At 39.4% G+C, this 24,903-nt stretch overlaps 1 protein-coding gene across 2 annotated transcripts in view; it reads right to left on the bottom strand.

Moving 5' to 3' along the window:
• Window positions 1-21,508: 21,508 nt before the first annotated feature.
• Window positions 21,509-24,903, bottom strand: part of tbc1d22b (TBC1 domain family, member 22B) — a 52,440-nt gene continuing 49,045 nt past the window's right edge. For both annotated transcript variants that reach the window (XM_084389362.1, XM_084389363.1), the window contains one exon: window positions 21,509-23,933. In XM_084389362.1, the coding sequence (XP_084245488.1) occupies window positions 23,805-23,933 (129 nt within the window). In that variant the 3' untranslated portion in view covers window positions 21,509-23,804. The remainder of the gene's footprint in view (window positions 23,934-24,903) is intronic.

Raw genomic sequence — 24,903 nt, forward strand, 5'->3', positions numbered from 1 at the left:
GAGCGTAAGCGACGTGAATGTGTGCCATAACAATGCTGCTATGATGTCTTCCTGTGGAGACCTGTACGGTGCACCCATGGCCCCGCCCCCCACCTGCTTTAGCTGGGTAATGAAATATGTCTGCTGTGATGTATGACTGCTGGATAGCTCCAAATCGAAAATTGAATCACACTAACTTAATTTGCGGTCGGGGCAATCAAATTACTTGTTTTGGCCAGAGTATTTCAACCCGTGCTGGCGATGAATTCATCTTGGTGAGAGGCCTGTCAGAGAGAGGCATGTTTGCGGGTACCACCTCCAGCTGTAGATAGAGCCGTGTGGCCCGGAGGGCAGGAGGATGCTGGTGGCCACCGTACCGAGGTTATTATCCGGCAAACGGCAGCGAGGAACATCCATAAGCATGCCACCCAAGATCTCCTAGGAACAATATAGAAAAAGCACTGTTATGGATTCTGCACTTCCATATGTTGCAGTGCACTGTAATTTTTTAGTGCCCCTCAAAGTTCAATTCAACATTCAAAATTTCTGAATTTCACAGCCTAAACAAATATCCACAAATAATAAAAATACAATTTTAGAAAAGTGCACCCAATTAGAAAGTGCAACAGAAAAGCATTTGAAGTCAGACTTTCAGTCCTTCTAGAGTAGACCTCTTAAGTGTCAAGTGTATAAAGTGTTACGTGCTAGCCCTTTTATTTTAAGTCTAGGGGGCCTAGGCATAGCAGTAACAAAGTTTTGGAGAGAGAGAGCACAGGTAACAAGTGGGGGCTCGTCCGGGATCCCCCACTTGTTACGTGCTAGCCCTTTTATTTTAAGTCTAGGGGGCCTAGGCATAGCAGTAACAAAGTTTTGGAGAGAGAGAGCACAGGTACTTCTTGTCTCTAGTCCCAGTAACACACATCCAAAACTAGTGAGCTTAGAAAAAGTATTTATTGAATCAAAAGAATAAAGATAAAAGGAAACAAAACTTCAGGAGGGGGCAAAGGCCAACAAAACAAACAAAAAGGTTTCTAACTCAGTTTTAACCATAACTTACCTAAACATTAAAACAAAAAGTAAATAAATAACAAATAAAGTTCCCTTTCTCCCTAACTACCCATAACCAGGAGAAAAGCAGATTCAAACAAAAATGGCACCCACCTCCCTACAAGTTTCCTTAAAAGAAAATCTTAAATTCTAAACAAAACCATAAGTCTTCAACTATATCTACAATTGCACCAATAGTTAACAGATTTCAACAACATAACAGGATGAAGCTATCTGGAACAAGGGAAAAGAAGTCCAAGTGGCAAGTTAGCATCTGCAACCCTCTCTCTCTCTCCTTGTTGTGGGATGGTGCTGGCTTTATATGCTGACATTCTCCCGGCTGCAGCCAATTAGTGGAGCTGAGGTTAATGGGCAGCAAATCAGCAACAGGTGATCCCAATCACCAGCATGAACATGGTGGCAGTAGACATGGAAGAAACAAAAGAAAACACCAAAAAGCACATAATGATTACAAATAAATAAAATAAAAAATAACGTCTTAGGACGCAACAAAAGGCACATGAACATAGCCTGGCTCCGCCCTGCTACGTACTTCCGCACAATTTTCACTTTCCTTCGGTACTCCATCTGGGTTTGCGGTATATTCGTCGATTTTCTCCGGCCAAATTTTTACCGGTCCAATCAGCGAACAGAGGGAGTGGTTGAGAACGATGACGTTGAGGTCGTGCGCTAGTTTGAGTTGAAGGTTACGTCACGACCAAACGTTAGCGATTGGTTATGGCTCTAGGCAGATCCAATAGTTTTAAACTTCAACAGAGTATCTGCCTTCAAGGAAGTTAATGCTTGTCAATGGAGAGTGGCCAGACTCTCTGTACAAATGAAATGTACGAGATTCTGGTAGGACCAGGCTAACATGAACATGGCAGGACCCAGGTATACAGTGAGGAAAATAAGTATTTGAACACCCTGCTATTTTGCAAGTTCTCCCACTTAGAAATCATGGAGGGGTCTGAAATTGTCATCGTAGGTGCATGTCCACTGTGAAAGACATAATCTAAAAAAAAAAAATCCAGAAATCACAATATATGATTTTTTAACTATTTATTTGTATGATACAGCTGCAAATAAGTATTTGAACACCTGTCTATCAGCTAGAATTCTGACCCTCAAAGACCTGTTAGTCTGCCTTTAAAATGTCCACCTCCACTCCATTTATTATCCTAAATTAGATGCACCTGTTTGAGGTCGTTAGCTGCATAAAGACACCTGTCCACCCCATACAATCAGTAAGAATCCAACTACTAACATGGCCAAGACCAAAGAGCTGTCCAAAGACACTAGAGACAAAATTGTACACCTCCACAAGGCTGGAAAGGGCTACGGGGAAATTGCCAAGCAGCTTGGTGAAAAAAGGTCCACTGTTGGAGCAATCATTAGAAAATGGAAGAAGCTAAACATGACTGTCAGTCTCCCTCGGACTGGGGCTCCATGCAAGATCTCACCTCGTGGGGTCTCAATGATCCTAAGAAAGGTGAGAAATCAGCCCAGAACTACACGGGAGGAGCTGGTCAATGACCTGAAAAGAGCTGGGACCACCGTTTCCAAGGTTACTGTTGGTAATACACTAAGACGTCATGGTTTGAAATCATGCATGGCACGGAAGGTTCCCCTGCTTAAACCAGCACATGTCAAGGCCCGTCTTAAGTTTGCCAATGACCATTTGGATGATCCAGAGGAGTCATGGGAAAAAGTCATGTGATCAGATGAGACCAAAATAGACCTTTTTGGTCATAATTCCACTAAACGTGTTTGGAGGAAGAAGAATGATGAGTACCATCCCAAGAACACCATCCTTACTGTGAAGCATGGGGGTGGTAGCATCATGCTTTGGGGGTGTTTTTCTGCACATGGGACAGGGCGACTGCACTGTATTAAGGAGAGGATGACCGGGGCCATGTATTGCGAGATTTTGGGGAACAACCTCCTTCCCTCAGTTAGAGCATTGAAGATGGGTCGAGGCTGGGTCTTCCAACATGACAATGACCCGAAGCACACAGCCAGGATAACCAAGGAGTGGCTCTGTAAGAAGCATATCAAGGTTCTGGCGTGGCCTAGCCAGTCTCCAGACCTAAACCCAATAGAGAATCTTTGGAGGGAGCTCAAACTCCGTGTTTCTCAGCGACAGCCCAGAAACCTGACTGATCTAGAGAAGATCTGTGTGGAGGAGTGGGCCAAAATCCCTCCTGCAGTGTGTGCAAACCTGGTGAAAAACTACAGGAAACGTTTGACCTCTGTAATTGCAAACAAAGGCTACTGTACCAAATATTAACATTGATTTTCTCAGGTGTTCAAATACTTATTTGCAGCTGTATCATACAAATAAATAGTTAAAAAATCATATATTGTGATTTCTGGATTTTTTTTTTTAGATTATGTCTCTCACAGTGGACATGCACCTACGATGACAATTTCAGACCCCTCCATGATTTCTAAGTGGGAGAACTTGCAAAATAGCAGGGTGTTCAAATACTTATTTTCCTCACTGTATGTGCACAAGGTTGGCAATTAGCAGGCTACCATTAGCAAGTTAGCTTTGAAAGCATGAGAGTCCCACCCTCTCATCAGAGAGTCTCCAAAGCTCCAATCTCCTTCAAAACATGTGAACTCGAACAGCCAGAGCAGAGTCTGCAAAGAGTCATGAGACAAGAGACGCCATTAAATTACATAAAGCACATTACAATAATAATGAACGGAAACAACTTACAAAGCTCTAGTTGTACCACCTGACTGCTGAAGATTCATAGATAGTGTGGACATAGAAACGGATCAATCCGAGTCTGAACAGCTCAGAACAGAATGTTACAGGTTGCCATCTTGTAATTACGGTTAAGAAATGACGCTAACGCAGCATAAGTTCGTTGTTTTGGTTCATTAAGAACTGTAAATGGCTGCTGTTTGTTTGCGGTGCTCGGTGACTGACGTCTGTCTTCAACTCTGCATAGCCTTAAGGAAAGCGCTGATGATGTGTGATGTCAGCTGACAGGGAGGTAGGACATTGTATCATTGCATTCGGACCGAATACAATAATTGGATGAACATTTTTCGGTCCTGAGCCTTCCACAGAAGATATACATGGCCACTTGTACTATTGATTGCTACAGGATGTGAAAAGAGCTTCAACCAGTATAACAAAAAGTGATTATTAAAAAATAATAAATTGCCTACTCTACCTTTAAAGTAGGCCTATATGAAATGCAACCATGAGCCAAAACTTCCAACATCACATGCTATTATAACTGTTTGCAGAGGTGGGTGTGCAAAATCGAATAAATTAGCATTTCTGATAATTACTATAATGATATCTTGATTATTTTACACCTGCAATACAACTGCTAGCATTGCATCATTTCATTCATCCTCTACAATTTAGTTGCTAAGAGACTTCTTTATCAACAGTGGAACCCTGCAAAGCACCGCCACTTACACCTGTATGGTTGTAGTTGGAGATATCCAGTATGGCATCGAAAAAAATACTGCATTAGTTCTGAGAAAAACTGTAACATCACTTGTTTGCAGTTGCCACTTAAAACTAGTACTGTTAAAGGGGTCCTGTTATGCCCTTTTACGAAGTCTTGATTTTGTTTTTGATTGTTCAAAAAACGCATTATTATTCACACATTTTACATTATTACAGCTCCTCTCTCCCCAGTCTGGCTCGAACACGAATTCGAAATCGGTCTCAAACAGTTTCATTCAAATAAGTTATTTCCCACGTGCGTGACGTAATAAACCAACCTGGTTGAACAACCACTTTGCGACAATATGGTTTCGGGAAACAGTCGTGACTAGAAAGTTGATTTCTTCAACGATGCATCGTTCTATGGTAGTGAAGCAGCGAGTTGCGTCATTGTACTGGAAACGCACCCCTGGCCTCGTCCCCTTTTTTGTTTTTGCATAAATGAGTACCATTGTGAGTTTGTGACAACATAAGATCTGGAAAAATCGTGTCGTAGGCTAAGTTGAAAAAATGGAAAAGCATAATCTATAATACATTTTTGGTAATTGAAATAAAGTAAAATATAAACAGATGAAATACATTTATTTCAGTTAGTTGCTAAGACAACATTTCAAATTTAAATTACTAAAATTATAAAATTAAAATTATATACAGTATATATATATATATATATATATATATATATATATATATATATATATATATATATATATATATATATATATATATATATATATATACAGTGAGGAAAATAAGTATTTGAACACCCTGCTATTTTGCAAGTTCTCCCACTTGGAAATCATGGAGGGGTCTGAAATTGTCTTCGTAGGTGCATGTCCACTGTGAGAGACACAATCTAAAAAAAAAAATCCAGAAATCACAATATATGCTTTTTTAACTATTTATTTGTATGATACAGCTGCAAATAAGTATTTGAACACCTGTCTATCAGCTAGAATTCTGCCCCTCAAAGACCTGTTAGTCTGCCTTTAAAATGTCCACCTCCACTCCATTTATTATCCTAAATTAGATGCACCTGTTTGAGGTCGTTAGCTGCATAAAGACACCTGTCCACCCCATACAATCAGTAAGAATCCAACTACTAACATGGCCAAGACCAAAGAGCTGTCCAAAGACACTAGAGACAAAATTGTACACCTCCACAAGGCTGGAAAGGGCTACGGGGAAATTGCCAAGCAGCTTGGTGAAAAAAGGTCCACTGTTGGAGCAATCATTAGAAAATGGAAGAAGCTAAACATGACTGTCAATCTCCCTCGGACTGGGGCTCCATGCAAGATCTCACCTCGTGGGGTCTCAATGATCCTTAGAAAGGTGAGAAATCAGCCCAGAACTACACGGGAGGAGCTGGTCAATGACCTGAAAAGAGCTGGGACCACCGTTTCCAAGGTTACTGTTGGTAATACACTAAGACGTCATGGTTTGAAATCATGCATGGCACGGAAGGTTCCCCTGCTTAAACCAGCACATGTCAAGGCCTGTCTTAAATTTGCCAATGACCATTTGGATGATCCAGAGGAGTCATGGGAGAAAGTCATGTGGTCAGATGAGACCAAAATAGAACTTTTTGGTCATAATTCCACTAAACGTGTTTGGAGGAAGAAGAATGATGAGTACCATCCCAAGAACACCATCCCTACTGTGAAGCATGGGGGTGGTAGCATCATGCTTTGGGGGTGTTTTTCTGCACATGGGACAGGGCGACTGCACTGTATTAAGGAGAGGATGACCGGGGCCATGTATTGCGAGATTTTGGGGAACAACCTCTTTCCCTCAGTTAGAGCATTGAAGATGGGTCGAGGCTGGGTCTTCCAACATGACAATGACCCGAAGCACACAGCCAGGATAACCAAGGAGTGGCTCTGTAAGAAGCATATCAAGGTTCTGGCGTGGCCTAGCCAGTCTCCAGACCTAAACCCAATAGAGAATCTTTGGAGGGAGCTCAAACTCCGTGTTTCTCAGCGACAGCCCAGAAACCTGACTGATCTAGAGAAGATCTGTGTGGAGGAGTGGGCCAAAATCCCTCCTGCAGTGTGTGCAAACCTGGTGAAAAACTACAGGAAACGTTTGACCTCTGTAATTGCAAACAAAGGCTACTGTACCAAATATTAACATTGATTTTCTCAGGTGTTCAAATACTTATTTGCAGCTGTATCATACAAATAAATAGTTAAAAAATTATACATTGTGATTTCTGGATTTTTTTTTTTTTTTGATTATGTCTCTCACAGTGGACATGCACCTACGATGACAATTTCAGACCCCTCCATGATTTCTAAGTGGGAGAACTTGCAAAATAGCAGGGTGTTCAAATACTTATTTTCCTCACTGTATATATATATATATATATATATATATATATATATATCTGTCCAAATATTTTTGGGGGACTAGTCACATTCACATAAATGGATATATTTTAAAAAATGTATAAAAAAAATATTAATGAACGTGAACAAAGGCAAGTAATTTCTCTCGGCAGCCATTTTTGAAACGGAAAGTATCTATTTTCATTTTCAGTCATGAAAGTATCTCTTTGAATGGGTAAACATCAAATTCTACAAAGGTGGTCACCAAGCTTACGATTAAATTTCATATTTGAAATCTGACAACAACCGTCTTAAAAATGGTTTCTCAAGGCTCAAATCATGACCAAAAAAAAAAAAACAGAATATTTCAGGCTGGTGCAGCTAATGCGCATGCGCATGCGCATGCGCATACGCGCGTCTCACAACACTGCACTGACTGTGGCTGAATCCGAAATCGCCCCCTAAACCCTCAATCACTATTCCCTATGTTAGTTCACTAATAGTTCACTTGAAGAAATTAATAAAAACGAGTGAATGAATTTGGACAGGCGTTGAGCGTACATCGGCTGTACACTCGTTATTACGGTGCAATGTGGGATAGAATGAGTGCACTAAATATCCATTATGATTTCGGACACCACTACAAATGGCTGTCCCCTAAAATAATGCCCTTTTTGAGGGTATGGGGGGCGATTTCGGATTCAGCCTCTTTCTATTGCAATTGGAGCTTCTAACGGCATCTGCAGTGACGCAATGACTTTACCAATTAGCGACTGGCTCTTTAATTTAGAAGGCGGGACTTATTCCGCCATATTGCGCACTGCACTTTCTCCCATTTATATTAATATGACAGCACCGTCTTTATATATCTAAAGTCTTTGATGTAAATAACTCACAACTACAGTGAAGTCAAGTACGAGCATTAGCAATGCACTGGGCCAAAAAACTGGCGTCCAATGTTTGCATACTTGCATAGAATATGGCCTTAGTTCGCAAAAGCGCAAGAGATCAAACTTCTAAAAACCTTTGAAAAAAAGTTTTGACTTTAAAGTTTAGCCTTTAGAGTTTAAAACAGAGAGATATCAGCTGCACAAACTTTCCAAACTGGTCTCCAAAGAGTGTTTGAAGAACGCTTGTTGCCGCTGAAAAGCTGTCTTCAGAGCGCAGATGGTGGAGAGTGAGATGGCCACTTGTTTGCATTCCCCATCGACGCCTGCGCCGCTCGAAGAAAGAAAATCAATCAGTGTGACAGACTCATCCACCTCTCAAACACTCCAGCACACTCTCACCCGTCACATCATTTATCCAACACAACTGACAGGGCTGGCCTCACACACACACACACACATATATTTACACACCTGATACCGCACTCACTCTGTTCTGTCTCTTCTCTGGAGTTTCATCCTTTTAGTGCCTCTCTCTTCAAACCATTTATCAGCACTTTATGGGTTTTTGAAGAAGAAAAAGGGAATATTTGAATCAGGCCGCGTTTGAAACGCGAGCAAGCATGGAAAGAACACAGGACACAGAAATCATAGGAAGTGCCTCGACAATGAGGCTGCTAAACGAACGCACGCACGCACACTTGTTAAAACACAAATTTTAACACAAAGACACATTCTCTCTAAATTCAGTAGCCTGTTTAAATATGTATTCAGGCTCCTTTGCTGGCTCTCTCTGTTTTATTGAGAGATTTGGGCCATGTGGGGGTTTGGAAGGAAACCCTCCAATTTAGGATTAAGTTTAAAGCTGTAAACCCATCTAAATCCCTTCATCATGACTTCAGGCTGCATTCATAACCTCACTACACATTCATAAAGCCTGTTTGGCACCTGTCATAGACCATCAGAGAGATACTTATTAGCATGGGAGAATCGGAAAACAGTTCTGCAGTAATATTCACTTTTTCAATGCATGAATGCAAATAAATGGGACTATGCTAAAAGAAAAATGAAAATCACGTCATTTATCACACCCACATAGTGCCGCAATCCAGTCCTTGGATACTTTCTTGCAGGGTTTTGGGAAACAACTTTGAAATTTTAGCTACTCATAATTGAAATCATTCAACTATACATTTACATTTAGTCCATACTGTTTTTATTAACTAAAACTATTAAAAATGATTTTTTTTGTTTGTTAATTGAAATAAAGCAGAAATTAAACCTATAGAACCTATAAATGTTGCTTTAGCAACTAACTGAAATAAAAATTACTGAAAGTGAAATAAAAGTAAAACGTAAGTAAAAGTTTTACGTAGTAAAAACTTAATGTAAATAGTATTATAGTATATAATAAACAAAAAGATAGAGTAGACTTTACAGAGTGCTGGACTCTTGCACAACATCACATTATTTATTTCCATCAAGATGCATACATTTTTGTTCAAGATCTTGTTTTGAGAATGCAAGAGTCCAGCACTCTGTAAAGTCTCCTCCAGCACAACCCAAAGACTTTCAATGAGTTTAAGGTCAGGACTCATTCATGTGTTAAAATATTTCTTCATGCTCCCTCCCAACCATTCTTTCACAATTTGAGCCAGATGAATCTGGGCATTGTCATCCTGGAAAATGGCCATGATGTGTCTTCCTACATGGTTGATTAAGAAATGAAAATATACACCCTCCATCAGTTAGGGTTTGAAGAACTGTTACCAAACATATAACATGATATAAACATAATCACTGCAATAATGATCCAATCAAAGACTCTTAAGCTTTTTTTTTTTTTTTTTAAACCCCTTCCCCGCCCTTTACGAAGATTTCCGGCTTTCCGTGTTTTCACTGTGATATGGTAGGGAGCGCTATGACACATCTTCTTAAAGAGTACTGAATCTCCTGATAAAAAGACATGCGAAGAAGAACCACGTACATGCTAATGCAAATGAGACCATTTCGTTCCATCTTTGTCTGCTACAATGTTTGGCACACATTCAGCAATTTTTGTTGTTTGACTATTATGTGCAAACTAGCACCTCTTTGAAGGTGTGCACAACATATGCTCATTATAAACTGAGAATTGTGTAGGAGGTATAAGCGTGAAATATCTCAATCCATCTGTGGGAACAAAGTAAAGAAAAACTTGCAGAAACATCCATATAATGCTTCCAGAATGATCCTGGATCCATAAGAACCTGGCAGAAATTTGTCAGTTTCAGTGTATATTTATATAATACACGAACACCCAACTAACCTTTCACGTGTCCCGACCGTCACGGAGCTCGTGAATATGAAGTTGTGTTTGTGATATTTATTCAAGCCTAATGTGTGTCTGATGTTTGTTGGTTGAGTTGTGCATTGCATAACACCCTCCAAATGGCACAGCCTCAGAGACTTCAGGAGATATGAGATCTGCAGAGTTAAAGGAGCAAACATTATTTTATTTTTAATTCATAACACTTCTAATCAACACAGGACTTGCATGAGTCTCAAAGGTGACTCAAAGTCATTAAACGGGTGTGGGTGGAGGCATTCAGATCAATATGAAAGGTCATACCCCCACCTACATGATATGTATACGCAGACTTTTGACTGTACATACAGAATACTGTAAGAATATTGGAATCTGATATTTAATATTTTTGAAATGAGTCTCTTATATGCTCACCGAGGCTGCATTTATTTGATCAAGAATACAGTAAAAACAGTAATATTATGAATTAAAGCTGCAAGCAGCCTCACAGGGGCCAAGCCCTCCAATGGTTCCCTGGGTTCAAAAAGTAGCTAAAAATACTTTGCTTTCAAAACTTTATAAGAAACTTTAATAACCAAAGTATTCTTACTATAGCAGTGCGGAGCTGCAAGAACAAAAACAGCACAAATTGAATATACATGTAAATGTACATCAAGCACAGCAAGCATTTAAGCACCAACAGCAGTGCAGAGCCGGAAGGAATTTAAATGACAACTTTATACACAATTTTAAAGTTGTCCAACACAGGATTCGAACCCACGACCGGAATGGTTCGGGACTCGTGACATGTGGTTTAGCAACTTGCGCCACTCAGAGGACGTGAATTACACAGCTGCTGAGGAGAGGCTTCAGTGTATGAATGAGCACACAAAATCATGTTAACGAGATTAGCATGCTAAGCTAGCTTAATGCTAATGTAGCTTATGGTTATCCTGATAGCTGAAGAGCCACATTAGAAAGAATGGCATCTGGTTAGCATGCTAACCAATTATTATGCTAAGCTAACTAGCATAAGGCAACAAACACAGGCTAGGTCAACTTTGGAGACGAATATCTCGGGAACGGTAGCGAATATCAAAAATCTATTCAGTCATTTCTGTGTGGCTTGGTCCAATGATCATCTGAGCAAACTTTGGGCAAAATTGAGCAAGATTTGAAGGAGGAGTAGCGAAAAAACTGTTTACCATTTGCTTCAATATGGCAGACAGTCACATTGTTGGAAAATGACAAATGAGTTATCGTCGGAATCTGCATAATCCAAGGAACGTATTGACATAAAGAAATCCAATTTTAACCTATGTTTTCAAAAGTTATAAGCATATTTGCAAAACACCTTATACCTCTGGAACACTAGGTGGCGCTGTGTTCAAAGTTCTCAGGTACCTTCAGGCCATGCTAATGATGATGCTTACCACTTTTTGCGCCAATATGTCAAATACTTTATAAGATCAGTATCCATGGATTCGGCATGACCCAAGGAATCCATAGATACCAAATTTATGATTTTCTGACAAACTGTTCAAAAGTTATTGGCCAAAATAGCCATTTTCCATATCTCATGACCCATAGGTGGCGCTGTTCCCAACTTTGGCATGGAACCTCAGGGCATACTTCCGATGAAGCGTATCAATTTTCGTTTCGATTGATAAATTTTTGGCCGAGATACAGCCTCTGAACCAATTTTGGGTCGACCTTGTTAACTTTGTGACACCATAACTTTTGAACAAACTTGAATAAAAAAAATCTGTTCAGTCATTTCTGTGCGTCTCAGTCCAAAGATCATTTGAGTAATTTTTTGTCAAATTTGGTCAAATTTTGAAAGAGGAGTAGCGAAACAACTTAATACTGTACTTTTCAAAATGGCCACTACTGTAATGGGCGGAGTCTTAATGGACTATATTGGTCTTGATCACCATGATGAGAGGAATCAAGTGTACTAAGTTTCATTTTTCTAGATCATATGGTTCAAAACTTATTACCATTTCAATGTTGAATCTTTGAACTGGTGGTGGCACTATAGAGTTGGTCCTAGAGACTCCAAAATTGGTCCAATTACTTTTCATGAGCATATGTACAAGTGTGCCAAATTTCATCATTTTCCTACTTACGGTTTATAGGGCTGCCATAGACTTCAATGGAAGGAATAATAAGAAGAAGAAAACTAACGGATACAATAGGTGCCACAGCCCCTTCGGGGCTTGGCCTCTAAATATTATTACAATTTAAAATGAGTTTGCTTTAATATATTTTAAAATGTAATTTATTCCTGAGACGGCAAAGCATCATTACTCCAGTCTTCAGTGTCGGCATGATCCTTCAGAAATCATTCAAATATGCTGATTTGCTCAAGACATTTCTTTTTATCATCAATGTTTGGAAAAAGTTGTGCCGTTTAAAATTTTGGTGGAAACTGTGATGCATTTTTTTTTTTTTTTTCATGATTCTTTGATGAATAAAGTTCAAAAGAATAGCTTCTTCTTTTTTTAAATTGGCCATGGACCCATTTACTGACTGTCTGATGCAGATTGAGCGCAACAATGGCAAGAGCAGGTTGAAATCAAATTCAATAAGACTGCCTGGCTTTATACAACTGTCAGACACATTTAAGAGACACAATGAGTTGCATTAACAATTTATTAGGTTGATACACCAAATACTTTTGACAAAGATCTAATGACTAATTGCCAGTTTAAGACACGCGTTCGATAAAGCAAACTCGATATATACGACTATATATGATTGAGATTTAGCAAATTCTGTTTTTGTTGTCCGAGTCAATTCTGAGACATTATCTGCATGTATTATGTAAGATCTATATCTATATTAAGATCAACAGAAAAGCACAAACTCATTTCTTCCACATTCACAATTTCTGTAAGACAATCTATCTATGAATTAAAGATCTAATTATACTTCTAAATCAACTGCCACTGTAAAAACCCATAGTCAATTTCAGAGACATTCCTTTGAGTGGAACTGCAAATTTTCTTTCACTCTTCAGGATTAAAAAGTGGACTTTGCTATTATTATATAGGGATATCATAAACTTGACATTGTGCACAGCAAATATTATTGGCTCTTACAATAAATCGCTTGCTTGTTTAACATCGCTTTACCTCTTTTAAAAGCAGAATTTTCTATTACATCACTTCCGTGCAAATTACTGTACACATTATATTCACTTAACAATAGTAATATTTGATATATAATACATATCCACTTATTACTTACAAATCAATCATATCCCACGTTACACTAGGTATATATTACCAACATAGGCGTAATTCTATGGGGGGACAGGGGGACACGTCCCCCCCAATATTCAAAGAAGGACAATTTGTCCCCCCCAATATTTGATCATACTGTATGATTATGCGGGCAATATCGATGTGATTGCAAATACGTCTTTCTTTCCAGCTCCGAAAATATAAAATCCCGGCCGGTCCATTTCCCAAATCCATTCGACTGGCCTTACACTATACATTAACAAAACCTATTTCTCCTGAAATCCATGTCATGTTTTCCCTATACCTTTAGTAGCTCGTGCACCACCAGTAAGTTAGGAAAAACCAAACAGAAGAAGAGGAGCGCGAAATCTGACAGACATTTGGCCTATCTATCAACACTCCCGTTTTTCCCGGGTTTCTCCCGTTTTTTTAGCCCTATTTTTTTATCCCGGTTAGTTATTTCTCCCGGGAAACTCCCATAATTTGCATGGCCCAAACTGAGTAAAGCCTCTGTTTAGGCTATTAAGGAAATATAATTTTGGCAAAAGAAGAACTTTTATTTTAAATAAATGTTCATTTTAAATCAGCCTATGTCAGTGTGATATGTTACCATATTATCATGCTTAACACTAAGAATTTGAATAATTGTAGTGTGATGATCAGATGCAGATATCTAAATCAGAGAATATCATAGGTTCGGGCGGTTTGCGGGTGGATTATTTATTTTTAACAGTGGATTCGGGTGACTCAAAGTGCACCAGATTAATGAACTTACCTTTAAAATGTACAAAATTTTCTTGCTCCCCCGGACCCCCCTAGAAGTATCAAGTACACTTAAAGGGACACTTCACCCATGGGAACATTGATCTTTATTGAAAGTGGGTCATATATGTAGTCGAAATGTAAAATTAATTTTGAATTTGGTGCCTTCTTGGCCGAGGAAAGAAAGAAAATAACTTCAGGACGCATTTGTATGAAAGACACCAACTCCCACAATGCACCACATTGCACAGCTGCGCAAGCCACTCCCACTAATCCAGAAAGCGCATATCTGCCTAAGAGAAATAACTCTTCCGTCTACAAGGCTAGCTACCACCAGAGCTTGAAATTAATTTCACACAAAATGTCTAGTTAGTTGGCGAACTCATTAGTGAATTACTCTTCATTTGTATTTCTTTCGAAGTGGTGAATTATTGCATTGTAACGTTACCTGGATGTTCAGTCAGATGCGGTGCGAAACTAGGATAGTTCACAACACAAACGTCCGTGTCCTCGTCTGATTCACAACACAAACGTCCGTGTCCTCGTCTGATTCAGAGATTTCATCCAGGAGAAGTTGTCATTGTTGAAATTCTTTGCCACAGTCGGACTCTATCTCTGTGTTCGTAGCGGTTCGTAGTTGCATAGTGAGATCACCGGCGCCACCAGTCCGCCCTAACCCGAGCCAGTCCGGGCTCCTCGTCCGCGGCAGGCAGGTCTTCTGCCTCGGCTGCTCTTCGCTATAATGCGGCTTGTAAAGGTAGCCACAAACACCTGATTCAAGCATCAGACTTCTGAAATCCTCTTCCTCTATATCATATTGAGCACTCTCCTCCGCTATTGTCATAACTTTACATCTGTCTCCACAGCGCCTGTTAGCTTAGCTTCCAAACAAGATGGAGGATATTGCTTTTAGTTTTCAGAAAGTCAAGTCCCACCCACTGATCTGTAATAGGTCTGTAGCGTGAGCGGGTCCCGCCCCCTGGGAAAGATGAGGAACGAGTGTCTGTAGTCTCTACACTTTTCAATGAAATGTGACTTCCTGCTTATTATGACGCAAAATGATGATTTTTACGTCATAATAAGCAGGAAGTAAAACACTTAAATCCTTATTTCTCCCATCTCAGGGAAAAATGGATGAAAAATCCACATTTATTATAATATATGACTGGGTTTCTAACAATACAAAGCTTAATGCAAATGGGTGAAGTGTCCCTTTAACAGCATGACTGTTGTATGCTGGTAAGTGTTCGGACTCTGACTTTTATTTTATTTTGATTAAAAAAATGTGTGCATGCGCCAACACAAAAAGTCCCACAGCTGTCCCCCCCAATGTGTGATTGACAATTTCGCCCTTGATTACCAACTGTCAATTCTGTTTTTACTCTGTGTACCTTGTGGTACTATATTGTGTATTTACTGATGTCTTTTAGTCCTCGTGATTTTCTAACGTGTCACCCCAGACAGCAACATTGTCGGCCCATATCCGGCCCACATCTGGTACATGTGGAATCCACACATTCCAGATGTGGGCCAGATCTGGGCCAACACTATGTTGCTGTCTGGGACATGTTTCCGTCCATTTTATGCGCATTTTGGGATAAAAAAGACGCTTGATGTGGATCAATTCTAAAAATGCACATAAAAACATATTTACTCAGTTGAGTTAAATAATAGTTTTATCCGATAAGAAAACTTGCAGATAAACTACAACGGAAACACATTTAGACCTACCGAATCAATCCCTCGATGCATAACAAAAAAAAAAAAAAGAAAAGTGATTGGATAACTTGATTAACCAGCAGACAATTTTCATTGCACAGCATCTCAAATGATGGTTTGATCAATCTGAAATGCCTCATCAAAATGATTGGGTATAATGACCTCACATAAGTGTCTCACATGATTGCGTTCTTAAACACCAGGAATCCGCCTCAGAACGCAAGATGCAACATCACAGCGTTTTTTTTGCGTTTCGGCTGCTCGCTCTGAAGCTGCGCTTCCATTACCCTTCAAATTGCGCAAATTGAAAATACGCACAATGGAAACACATCAATTTCTCAAAAACTCCCATATATCATTTCTTTTACACTCGCATGAGGTGGTTTTTCAGGCAATTGTTGCCATGATTTTAGGAATGACTTATCACGAGAGTAAAAAAAAAGAAGACGGTTTAGTCGCATAACATCGGTTAATGTAAACGCCGTCATTTCACAATAGTTTTTATCGACATTTAGAAAATATAGCAAAAGTTTTGTGCAAATCTGTAATGGAAATGCGGCTATTCATAAAAATAAAATAAAAAAATTATAATAAATTTTTATTTTGTGCCAGTTTCCCATGAACTGTTTGTTCTCTTGAACACATGGAAACGTAGCTTTATTCGCAAATGTTTTATGCTATAGGCCTATTGTGTGCCAGTTTCCCAGGAACTGGTTGTTCTCTTGAACACATGGAAACGTGGCTTTATTCGCAAATGTTTTATGCTATAGGCCTATTGTGAAGTAGGATAGGCAGCCGTACCAATTCCTGAAGGAAACCGGTGTTAACCAATCAGATCGCAACTGCTGATTTCAGCCAGCACTTTATTAAACCTTTAAACCTCCTGAATGTTCCCAAGCACAAGCTAGAACACGGTCATGTGGAACATGACGGCTCTGACTTCTTGACCTTCTGTTCAGGCTGTGTAAAGAACAGAGGACATTATTCCGTTAATGGCACGGCGTCTTAATGTTCTGTTCCTTCAGACATGTTCAGTGACTACTCAAAGGCAACAATCAAACCATTATCGCTCCATCTGCAGATAAGAGACAAACACAGGTGTGTGCAGAGAGAGAGAGAGAGAGAGAGGAGAGAGGAGAGAGGAGAGAGGAGAGAGGAGAGAGGAGAGAGGAGAGAGAGAGAGAGAGAGAGAGAGAGAGAGAGAGAGAGAGAGAGAGAGAGAGAGAGAGAGAGAGAGAGAGAGAGAGAGAGAGTTGAGTGGGTTGAGCTGTCAGTCACTGATTACCTACTGGATGGGAACTGGGAGGAAATGAGGATAAAGCGAGACTGGAAGAAAAGCATCAATGACCTTTCAGCTGCAGCTTTTACTCTTCCACAGAGAAAGAGAGAGCTCACTCCATCCATTATTGAATTCCTGAATCAGCTGCCCTGAATAATGGCACTCCGCTGAAAAGGACCTAGAAGTAGGTTCACTTCCTCTGTCTCTCACTCTCTTTCTTCTCCCTCTTCGTTTCCATCCCTTTCAGCACACTTGAGACTGAAAATGCCACAAGTGCCTCTGGCTATACCTAATCACACAAAATCACTCACCTCTGTCTTTGTCACAGTGACCCGAGTGCTGTCACGGGCTTTGGGTGGCAGCTCTTCCATGAGATGCTGTGATCAATATTTCAGGCGTCGACGGAGGCCTTCTGCATGGGAGAGCGGTTCCTGCCTCGTGCCTCCATCAGCCCTGACGGATGGGAGCTCCGGGGGCCGTGGAGCACCGGGGACGATGGAGAAGTAATATTTAGACAGATCACAATGGTCCACCTGCAAATAGGGTTGTGCATGAGAGCAAACCAAGCGGAAAGACCGAAAGATGGAGAGTGACAGGAAGTGTGTGTGGGTGGGTGGTGGTGGGGGGTTTGGAGCTGGAATCTAAAATGAAGCGAGAAGCTTTGTTATATTGTTAATATGGTCACGAATAAAGGAAGCAAAACAGAGTGTATTGTTGTTTTAACAGAAGATAAATTAGGCTACCACTTACTAAGGTTACTGCATATACTAAAAATCTTAAAAGGTCATTTCAATTTTAAAGCTATTTTTAGCTATTTTATTTTTAATTATAATAAATTTTTACGTAAATTGATTTTTTCATGTCCATTTTCTTTTCTTTTGCTTAGTAAGTAAGTAGCGGTGTCATAGGGTAATGTAAAGTCAGCTGGTCATTATCGCAAAATATGTCTTGTATCAGCCTCAATGGGTTCATTGGCAAAAATACCTGGCTGACTGTACATTATCCTATATCTTGTGAACTAAAAAAAAAAAAAAAAAAAAAAAAAAAATACTACAGCATGAAAAACAATTGGACTAGCAACAATAAAATTACAATATTAATTTGATTTTTATTAAAATATTATTATTGTTATTATATAGCCTACCATTAATTAGATACTAATTAAAACTATTATTAGGCTGTATTATTATATAAATACTATTAATCTGCAAAAGTTACTGAAAAAGAAAACGTTTTTCTTGTTCAGCATACTGGTTTGGAACAACTTGAGGGTGAGTAAATGATGACAGAATTTTGATTTTTTTCTGGGTGAACTATCCCTTTAATGCCTAAAAAGCCAGCCCTTTAACCAAATCTTGTGTTGTTCTGTCAGTGTGTGCAGTTAGTTGCGTGCCGTTACCTTCGGTTTGCTCCAACATAGATCCCCCTAAAGCAGAAAGCTGCTGACATGTAAAGGCCAAACATTTTACATAATTCAAAATGACTAATTTAAAAATCTTCCCTCGTCATTTCTCATAAGGACAGCGTACCGCAGAGGCCCAAAACACTTTCCCTGCCAGTCCGTCAGCACACTCTCTCTCAGTACACTCTCTCTATGGACTTACTTACGGCATGTCTGTGAAATCACCTTTTGTCCTTTCGACAGGACGGCTAAAAATAAACGGCGAACTGCACAATTAGCTGTTCTAATGTCCCATAATTCCCCCCGAAATTCGCAGCATCCTGGAGTGGCCATCAACACCTTGGACGGAACGGTCAAATTGAATAATAAATGTTTAATGGCGGTTTGGTCGCAGTCAGTCAACAGTCAACAGACTGTGGCTGTGGGCAGGGAGACGACGAGGTCATTAACCCCGCCATTTGCTTAACAAGCGCTAATTACAGCTGACATTTCCACAGGGCGCTTTCCGAGCGTCAGCTGCCTGGACTCATCAAGAGGACACGGTCATTCTTCACACACACACACACACACACACACACACACACACACACACACACACACACACACACACACACAAAATAACGAAATTAAAACAGAGTACCAACAGTTTAATAGAATCCAAAAATCAAACATACAGCAGAAAACTCCCACATTTCCTCTTTTCTTTAAGGCTAAAAGCAGAGTGGACTACAAAAGCACTGATTAAGCAATAAGAACCCATTGACTCGAGGATTTTGGCATTAAACGCGGAGGGGAAAACAACAAATAAAAGAACAACAGAGATCTGGCATCGGGACGCACCATGAAGCTGCTACAGAGACTCATTTGCATTGCAAACTGTGAAAACAATCATGACGCTATGAGCTGCATAAACCACAGTATACTGTTCTTCCACATGTACATTATCATAAAACTGCAAAAAAATAAATAAAACAAAAATCACTCACTCCACAAGTAGAATGACTAATACAAGGAGAAGCACCATTTCTATTTGCAGACCAAAGGCAAATATTTGATCCTAAAATTATAGAGTACATTTTGAATAAATCAAAAAAGAACGAAAGCATATCTTTCAAACACAGCCCCGATGGATGGAACGGATAAATGAAAGGAGGAATGATGCCAAGCGGAGAGCCCAAAATGGAGAGATGGGAAAAGCATTGGAAGGAGACAAATAACTTAAGACGTAGAGGACATGTCTATAAATAGACATAGTGGTCGTACCGGCAGGGCACACACGTTTTCTATTCTTTTCTTCTATAAAAGAAAGGGAAAGCTATGAAAACAAAGGAAAAAACATCACTTCCATTAACCACAGTCGACTCGCTCAAAATCAAAAGGCCAGAAATAAGTAAAAACAAAACAACAAATATATGAATTCATGAACAACACGAGTAAGACCCTGTTTACACCTGGTATTAAGATCAAATCGATCTATCGGATCAAAATTAAACGAGGGACACACATTCCCGTTTACACCTGGTGTTTTAATCCGTCTCTTTTGTCCACTTTCAACCACTTCTGCCTGATTTCTTCGAGGGGAGGGTTAACGTATCGGCTTTTTCAGATCTTTTGATCTAATGGACGAAATAAGCTGAGAATGCGACCGGAGACGACGGAAAAACATATGGATAGCAGTAGCTTTCGTTTCTGCTCTGACAGCTGAAAGACCACGTCAAACACTGTGTGTGTTAGAAATCAGGAATGGTGAGAAAACATCATGCTTGGTACATTTTTCGTCTTCAAACCAAACTTGGGTCTTCAGCCAACAGTTTAAATCCCGTCCGGCTAGCGCGCTTCCAATAATGTTTACACATTAGTTCAGTAGGCGTAGAGTAGACAGTCTTTTGTGGCTGTTCGAACACATGCGCGTTTACACTACGAAAGCAATCCTGTCGAATGCGTTCTCGACTATCTCTGGAAGTGATGGAAAGTGGACAAGCTCAAAGTGTTTTAGACTCCGTTTCCTCCTGTATTTAGCTTCGTCCACTTGTGATCGGATTGACGAAAACACTTCTTAATACCAGGTGTAAAAAGATTCACAATAAGATAATACTCATCATTTGTGCCATAAGCAGATGAAATCATCAAAAAACAGTGGTTTAATGTGCACTTGCAAAAACAAGGTATGAATGCACATGCAGGAAAAGGCAATAGATGTAATACAATCAGATGTGTCTGAGAAACTGTTTAAAACATTCATGATGAAAGATGCACAGAAGTGTAAAAGTCAACATGAAATGGCATTTCAAAACCAAAATGGCAACCAATTTAAGTGGAACATAATATTCAAGAACAAAATGCAGGGTGGACATTAATATTTTATCCATCAGGAATTGATTGGATGATAGAAAGTGAGCGTTACATACTGTACCAGAATGAAGCTGAAAGCGAGTTTGCAGTGTACTGTGAAACATCATCATACGAGATCCTAAACTGCTGCAGAATCATATCCTCCTTCTTAAATAAAGCCATTGTATTGGCTGAGACAGCTTTACGGGTTCTCTAATGGATATGAAAGAAAATTGCTTTTACAGTGTACACTACTGTTCAAAAGGGCATTAATACTTTTATGCAGCAAGGATTCATTAAATGAATCAGAAATGACAATAAAGACATTTTTAAAAGATTTCTATGTCAAATAAATGCTAATCTACTGAACTTTCTATTCATTCAAAAAAAAAAATGTATCATGGCTTTCACGAAATTGTTAAGCAGCACAACTGTTTTCAACAAAGATTATAATAAGAAATGTTTCTTGATCACCAGATTAGCATATTAGAATGATTTCTAATGGATCATGTGACACTGAAGACTGGAGTAATGATGCTGAAAATTCAGCTTTGCATCACAGGAATGACAAACAAACAGTTTGTAAATTGTGATATAGTTTTTACTATGTTTCTGCTCAAATAAATGCAGCCTGGCTAAGCATAAAAGACTTCTTTCAAAAACATTAAAAACAAATCTTACCAACCCCAAAACCTTTGAACTGCAGTGTACAGTACTAATCACAGCAATAACTGATTAAGAAAAGCTTTTTTTTTTTTTTTTGATTAGCTAGAACAAGACATAACATGTTACACTTTTGATAAGGCATTGAGAAAGGGTGACAAGTCTCTGTACAAGAGCCAGACATGGTCATACGGTTGTTGGTTAACTTTGCCCATCAGACTAAGTGACATCAGCAGAAAAGAAAACGTGTTTCAGAGGCAGTGATGAAGATTATGAAGGCCAAATCACAATGTGCACTAATGAATCGCAGGCAATAAGACCAGCAATATGTATTAAGGAAGGGTGTTAAATGTGTAATAAAATGGATTAGGAAGTAAATGGTGTCCATTTTGATTTCATGTTGACTTAAATCTTCAGACTTTCATAACATTCAAAAGACAAAAAAAATGGGAGCTAATCTGTAAATTCACTCAGTGTGTCTCATGAATAACTACCGCCTCATCTCCTCACCAGGGTCAGCAATACCAAACCTTGACAATAAGTCACCCTTTCATTAGCGCACTTTGAAGGGGTGACGAGCAAACTAATTATCTCTGGAGTGAGTATCAGCTCATTACAGTATGCAAAGACATAAACCTATAGACATACACTGAAAGAAAAAAAATACATTCCAGTTCACTTCAAAATAAGAGTGCAGCAATGCAAATGCTTCATCAAAAATAGATTGTAACAGCGAAGACCGTACGGCGCAGGTGGTTTCAAATGTCACTGACGGATGAACAAGGACAGCGAGCCGACAAAATGTACATTATTCAAGCGTTTAACATCAGCAAACTCAAAATCCTCCACGGCGCTGTGCCAGAAGTTCAACAGCATCACTTTTAACTGATTCTGACACCTTCCTCTAATCAATACAATCCATTCGCTTCAATAATTAAAGCAGAAAGACACTTATTTAATTTATTATTCAGATTATCCATGCAGGGTGTTGGTCCAAGTTATACGAGATGATTAGAGGTTTTTAATGAAAATATTTGCTTTTGATAAGTCCGAGAAAATCATTTCGCATTACACGCCGGTTTTTAAAGATCACACATCTACTTTGGAAAGATTCAGAACTTGAACAATTAATCACCAATCAAAACGAATCAGCCGGAGTTAATAAATATACCGAGAGGTGAAACAAGGGTTCAAAGGGAAAAGGGAGATAATCAGATCATCTACATCTGATTAGCATAAGCATCTGCATAATTTGGTTGCCCGGGGAGAGTAAATGTGTACGTGCGAATGGTAGATGCCTTTTCACAGTGCTTTGAGACTTCATCTACTGTTCTTCAACAGTATTTAAGATTATGATTTGTGCAGCTTGAAGCGTGTCTGCCAGACATTACCCAGCCACGCTTCAGTATCACACAGAGAATACCAAAACCCAGTCAGTAGGTTTCTCTCAACACGACTCCAGTCCTGTGGTCTCATATGCTGACCTCACATCACACTGATTCATTCTTTATAAAGCCACATTAATATTTCACTGCAGTTTGATTCAGCCGTCTTCGCTGAAACGTTACCTCAGTAGTGGTCTTCGAACGCTTACACTAAAGCTCTAAAAGTACCAATTTTCTACGAAATAATTGTGCAAGAGCTTCATACGAATACAAAGCCACTTTAAAAGATTAGATTCTCATGTTTGATTGTTAATATACACAGTCTTACGATTCTAATAAAACATAAAAACCCAAACACATCCTCTGGAGGTTGCATATTGATTCTTCGAATCCGTAATGCTTGAGAAATGACCCTTTACGGCTGCCATAGTTTCATGTATTGCAGAGCTTCAATAACGCCGTCTCCGAGTGATTTCAACAGGAATCGACCCGTGTACCTGCGTGTGGTACAATCAATGTCGCAATGAGCAAAAGGTCAGAGGAGATCATATTATGCTCTAATAACACAAAGCAAGAGAACATCATAGGGGGAAAAAAAGATGTGCCACAAAATAAAGCCGAGAGAGATGCTTTCTTCACATCTGAGGTAACAAATGGAGGAAGCCTTCGGAGAAACAATGCTAGTATGTCATGTCCTTCTGTTTTTACTCTGATACGCTCACATAAGTGCTTTCTTTTCCTCAGCGCTTGGCATCTCGTTGTCAGTTATCTTCTGAAGTCATCTGCAGGCAAATTGAACTGTCAGCCATCAAGATGGCAGTTTTTTCCCAAAATATCTGTTTTGTTCGTGGTTGTTTACGCCGTCTCATTCTTTATTGTGAATTGTAACAGACGATGACACAAATTTGACGTCATTGGCGAAAATTGGTGAGCTCTAACTTCACTGTTGGTTGTTAGGTCAGATCATCGTCTGGGTTTGCGGAGTCTCGTCGTGGTCCGGTTACGGGTTCTCATCTCTTGTAGTGGCTCGGAGCGTCAGCGAACATGTATTTGAGTCTGTAGGCCTCTGCCAGTAGTAAACCCACCTCTTCGTTGCCCCAGTGTATTGTGGGAAGGTTCTGCAGGAGAATTAGCAGGCTCTGAAAAGACATAAAAACACATTCTATAAAACTGGATCATTTAAAGAGCTCCGTCAATCTGCTGGTAGCAGCCTTCCACCTCAAAAAGTACTGTTTCCTGGCTATTACCTATTCTTAGAAATGCATTTTTACTGTTCTCAACTGGAAATGCTTGTAATCACGGCATGATTGCAATGTTAGGATGACGTGATTCATGATTGGTGCTGCTCTTAGGTCACTGCTTGTGTGTTTAGCGTGTGTGTGTGTGAGTGTGAGTGTGTGTATGTGGGTATCCCACCACCTACAGCTGCTGTAAGTGCACAAGAACAGATCTATCATAATCAGCTTCACTCTGTGTAAGATCAGATCTCGGGTTCTTCGGTCTGGTCATTTTAGCACAGTAGCATACAAGCTGAAAATCATTGATTTTAAAGTTGCTAACTGCCTTTGAGCTTTGGGATAAAAAAATAAAATAATAATGGTGCTCATCACAACAGCCTATATATATATATAGACCGAATAGTCCAGCATCAGTATAAACTAACTTAAAAGACTGATCAAAGATGTTTGACATGGTTAAATTGACTTTAAACCATTATGGCATTAACCAACAATGGTTTAATTTTTTTTATTTGTATTTTTTGCGATTTGCAAAAACACAGGTGTCTTTGTTCAATTCTCAGGCACAACAATCCTGTAAAGAGAAGCTCATTTATCAGTAAATAATGGAGAAACACCTCAGTAATTTATTTATAATTCAAATCCAGATGGGACATTTGCGGTCTTTGAGAAGTAAACTAATAGCCATCAAAGCTCAACACATCTGAAATATCACCTACAAGGGAAAGTCGCCCTCAATGTGCAATCTTATGTACGGTTAAAGCACCAGAAGACTATAGCAAACATCAACGTCTTTGATGTTTGGTAAGAAAAATTTTTTTTGAGTGGGGTCCAAAAATCTAAGACTACAACGAAAATTTGGGATCCAGAA

The sequence above is a fragment of the Rutilus rutilus genome, assembly GCF_951802725.1.
Source record: "Rutilus rutilus genome assembly, chromosome: 19".
In the NCBI taxonomy this organism is placed as follows: Eukaryota; Metazoa; Chordata; class Actinopteri; order Cypriniformes; family Leuciscidae; genus Rutilus; species Rutilus rutilus.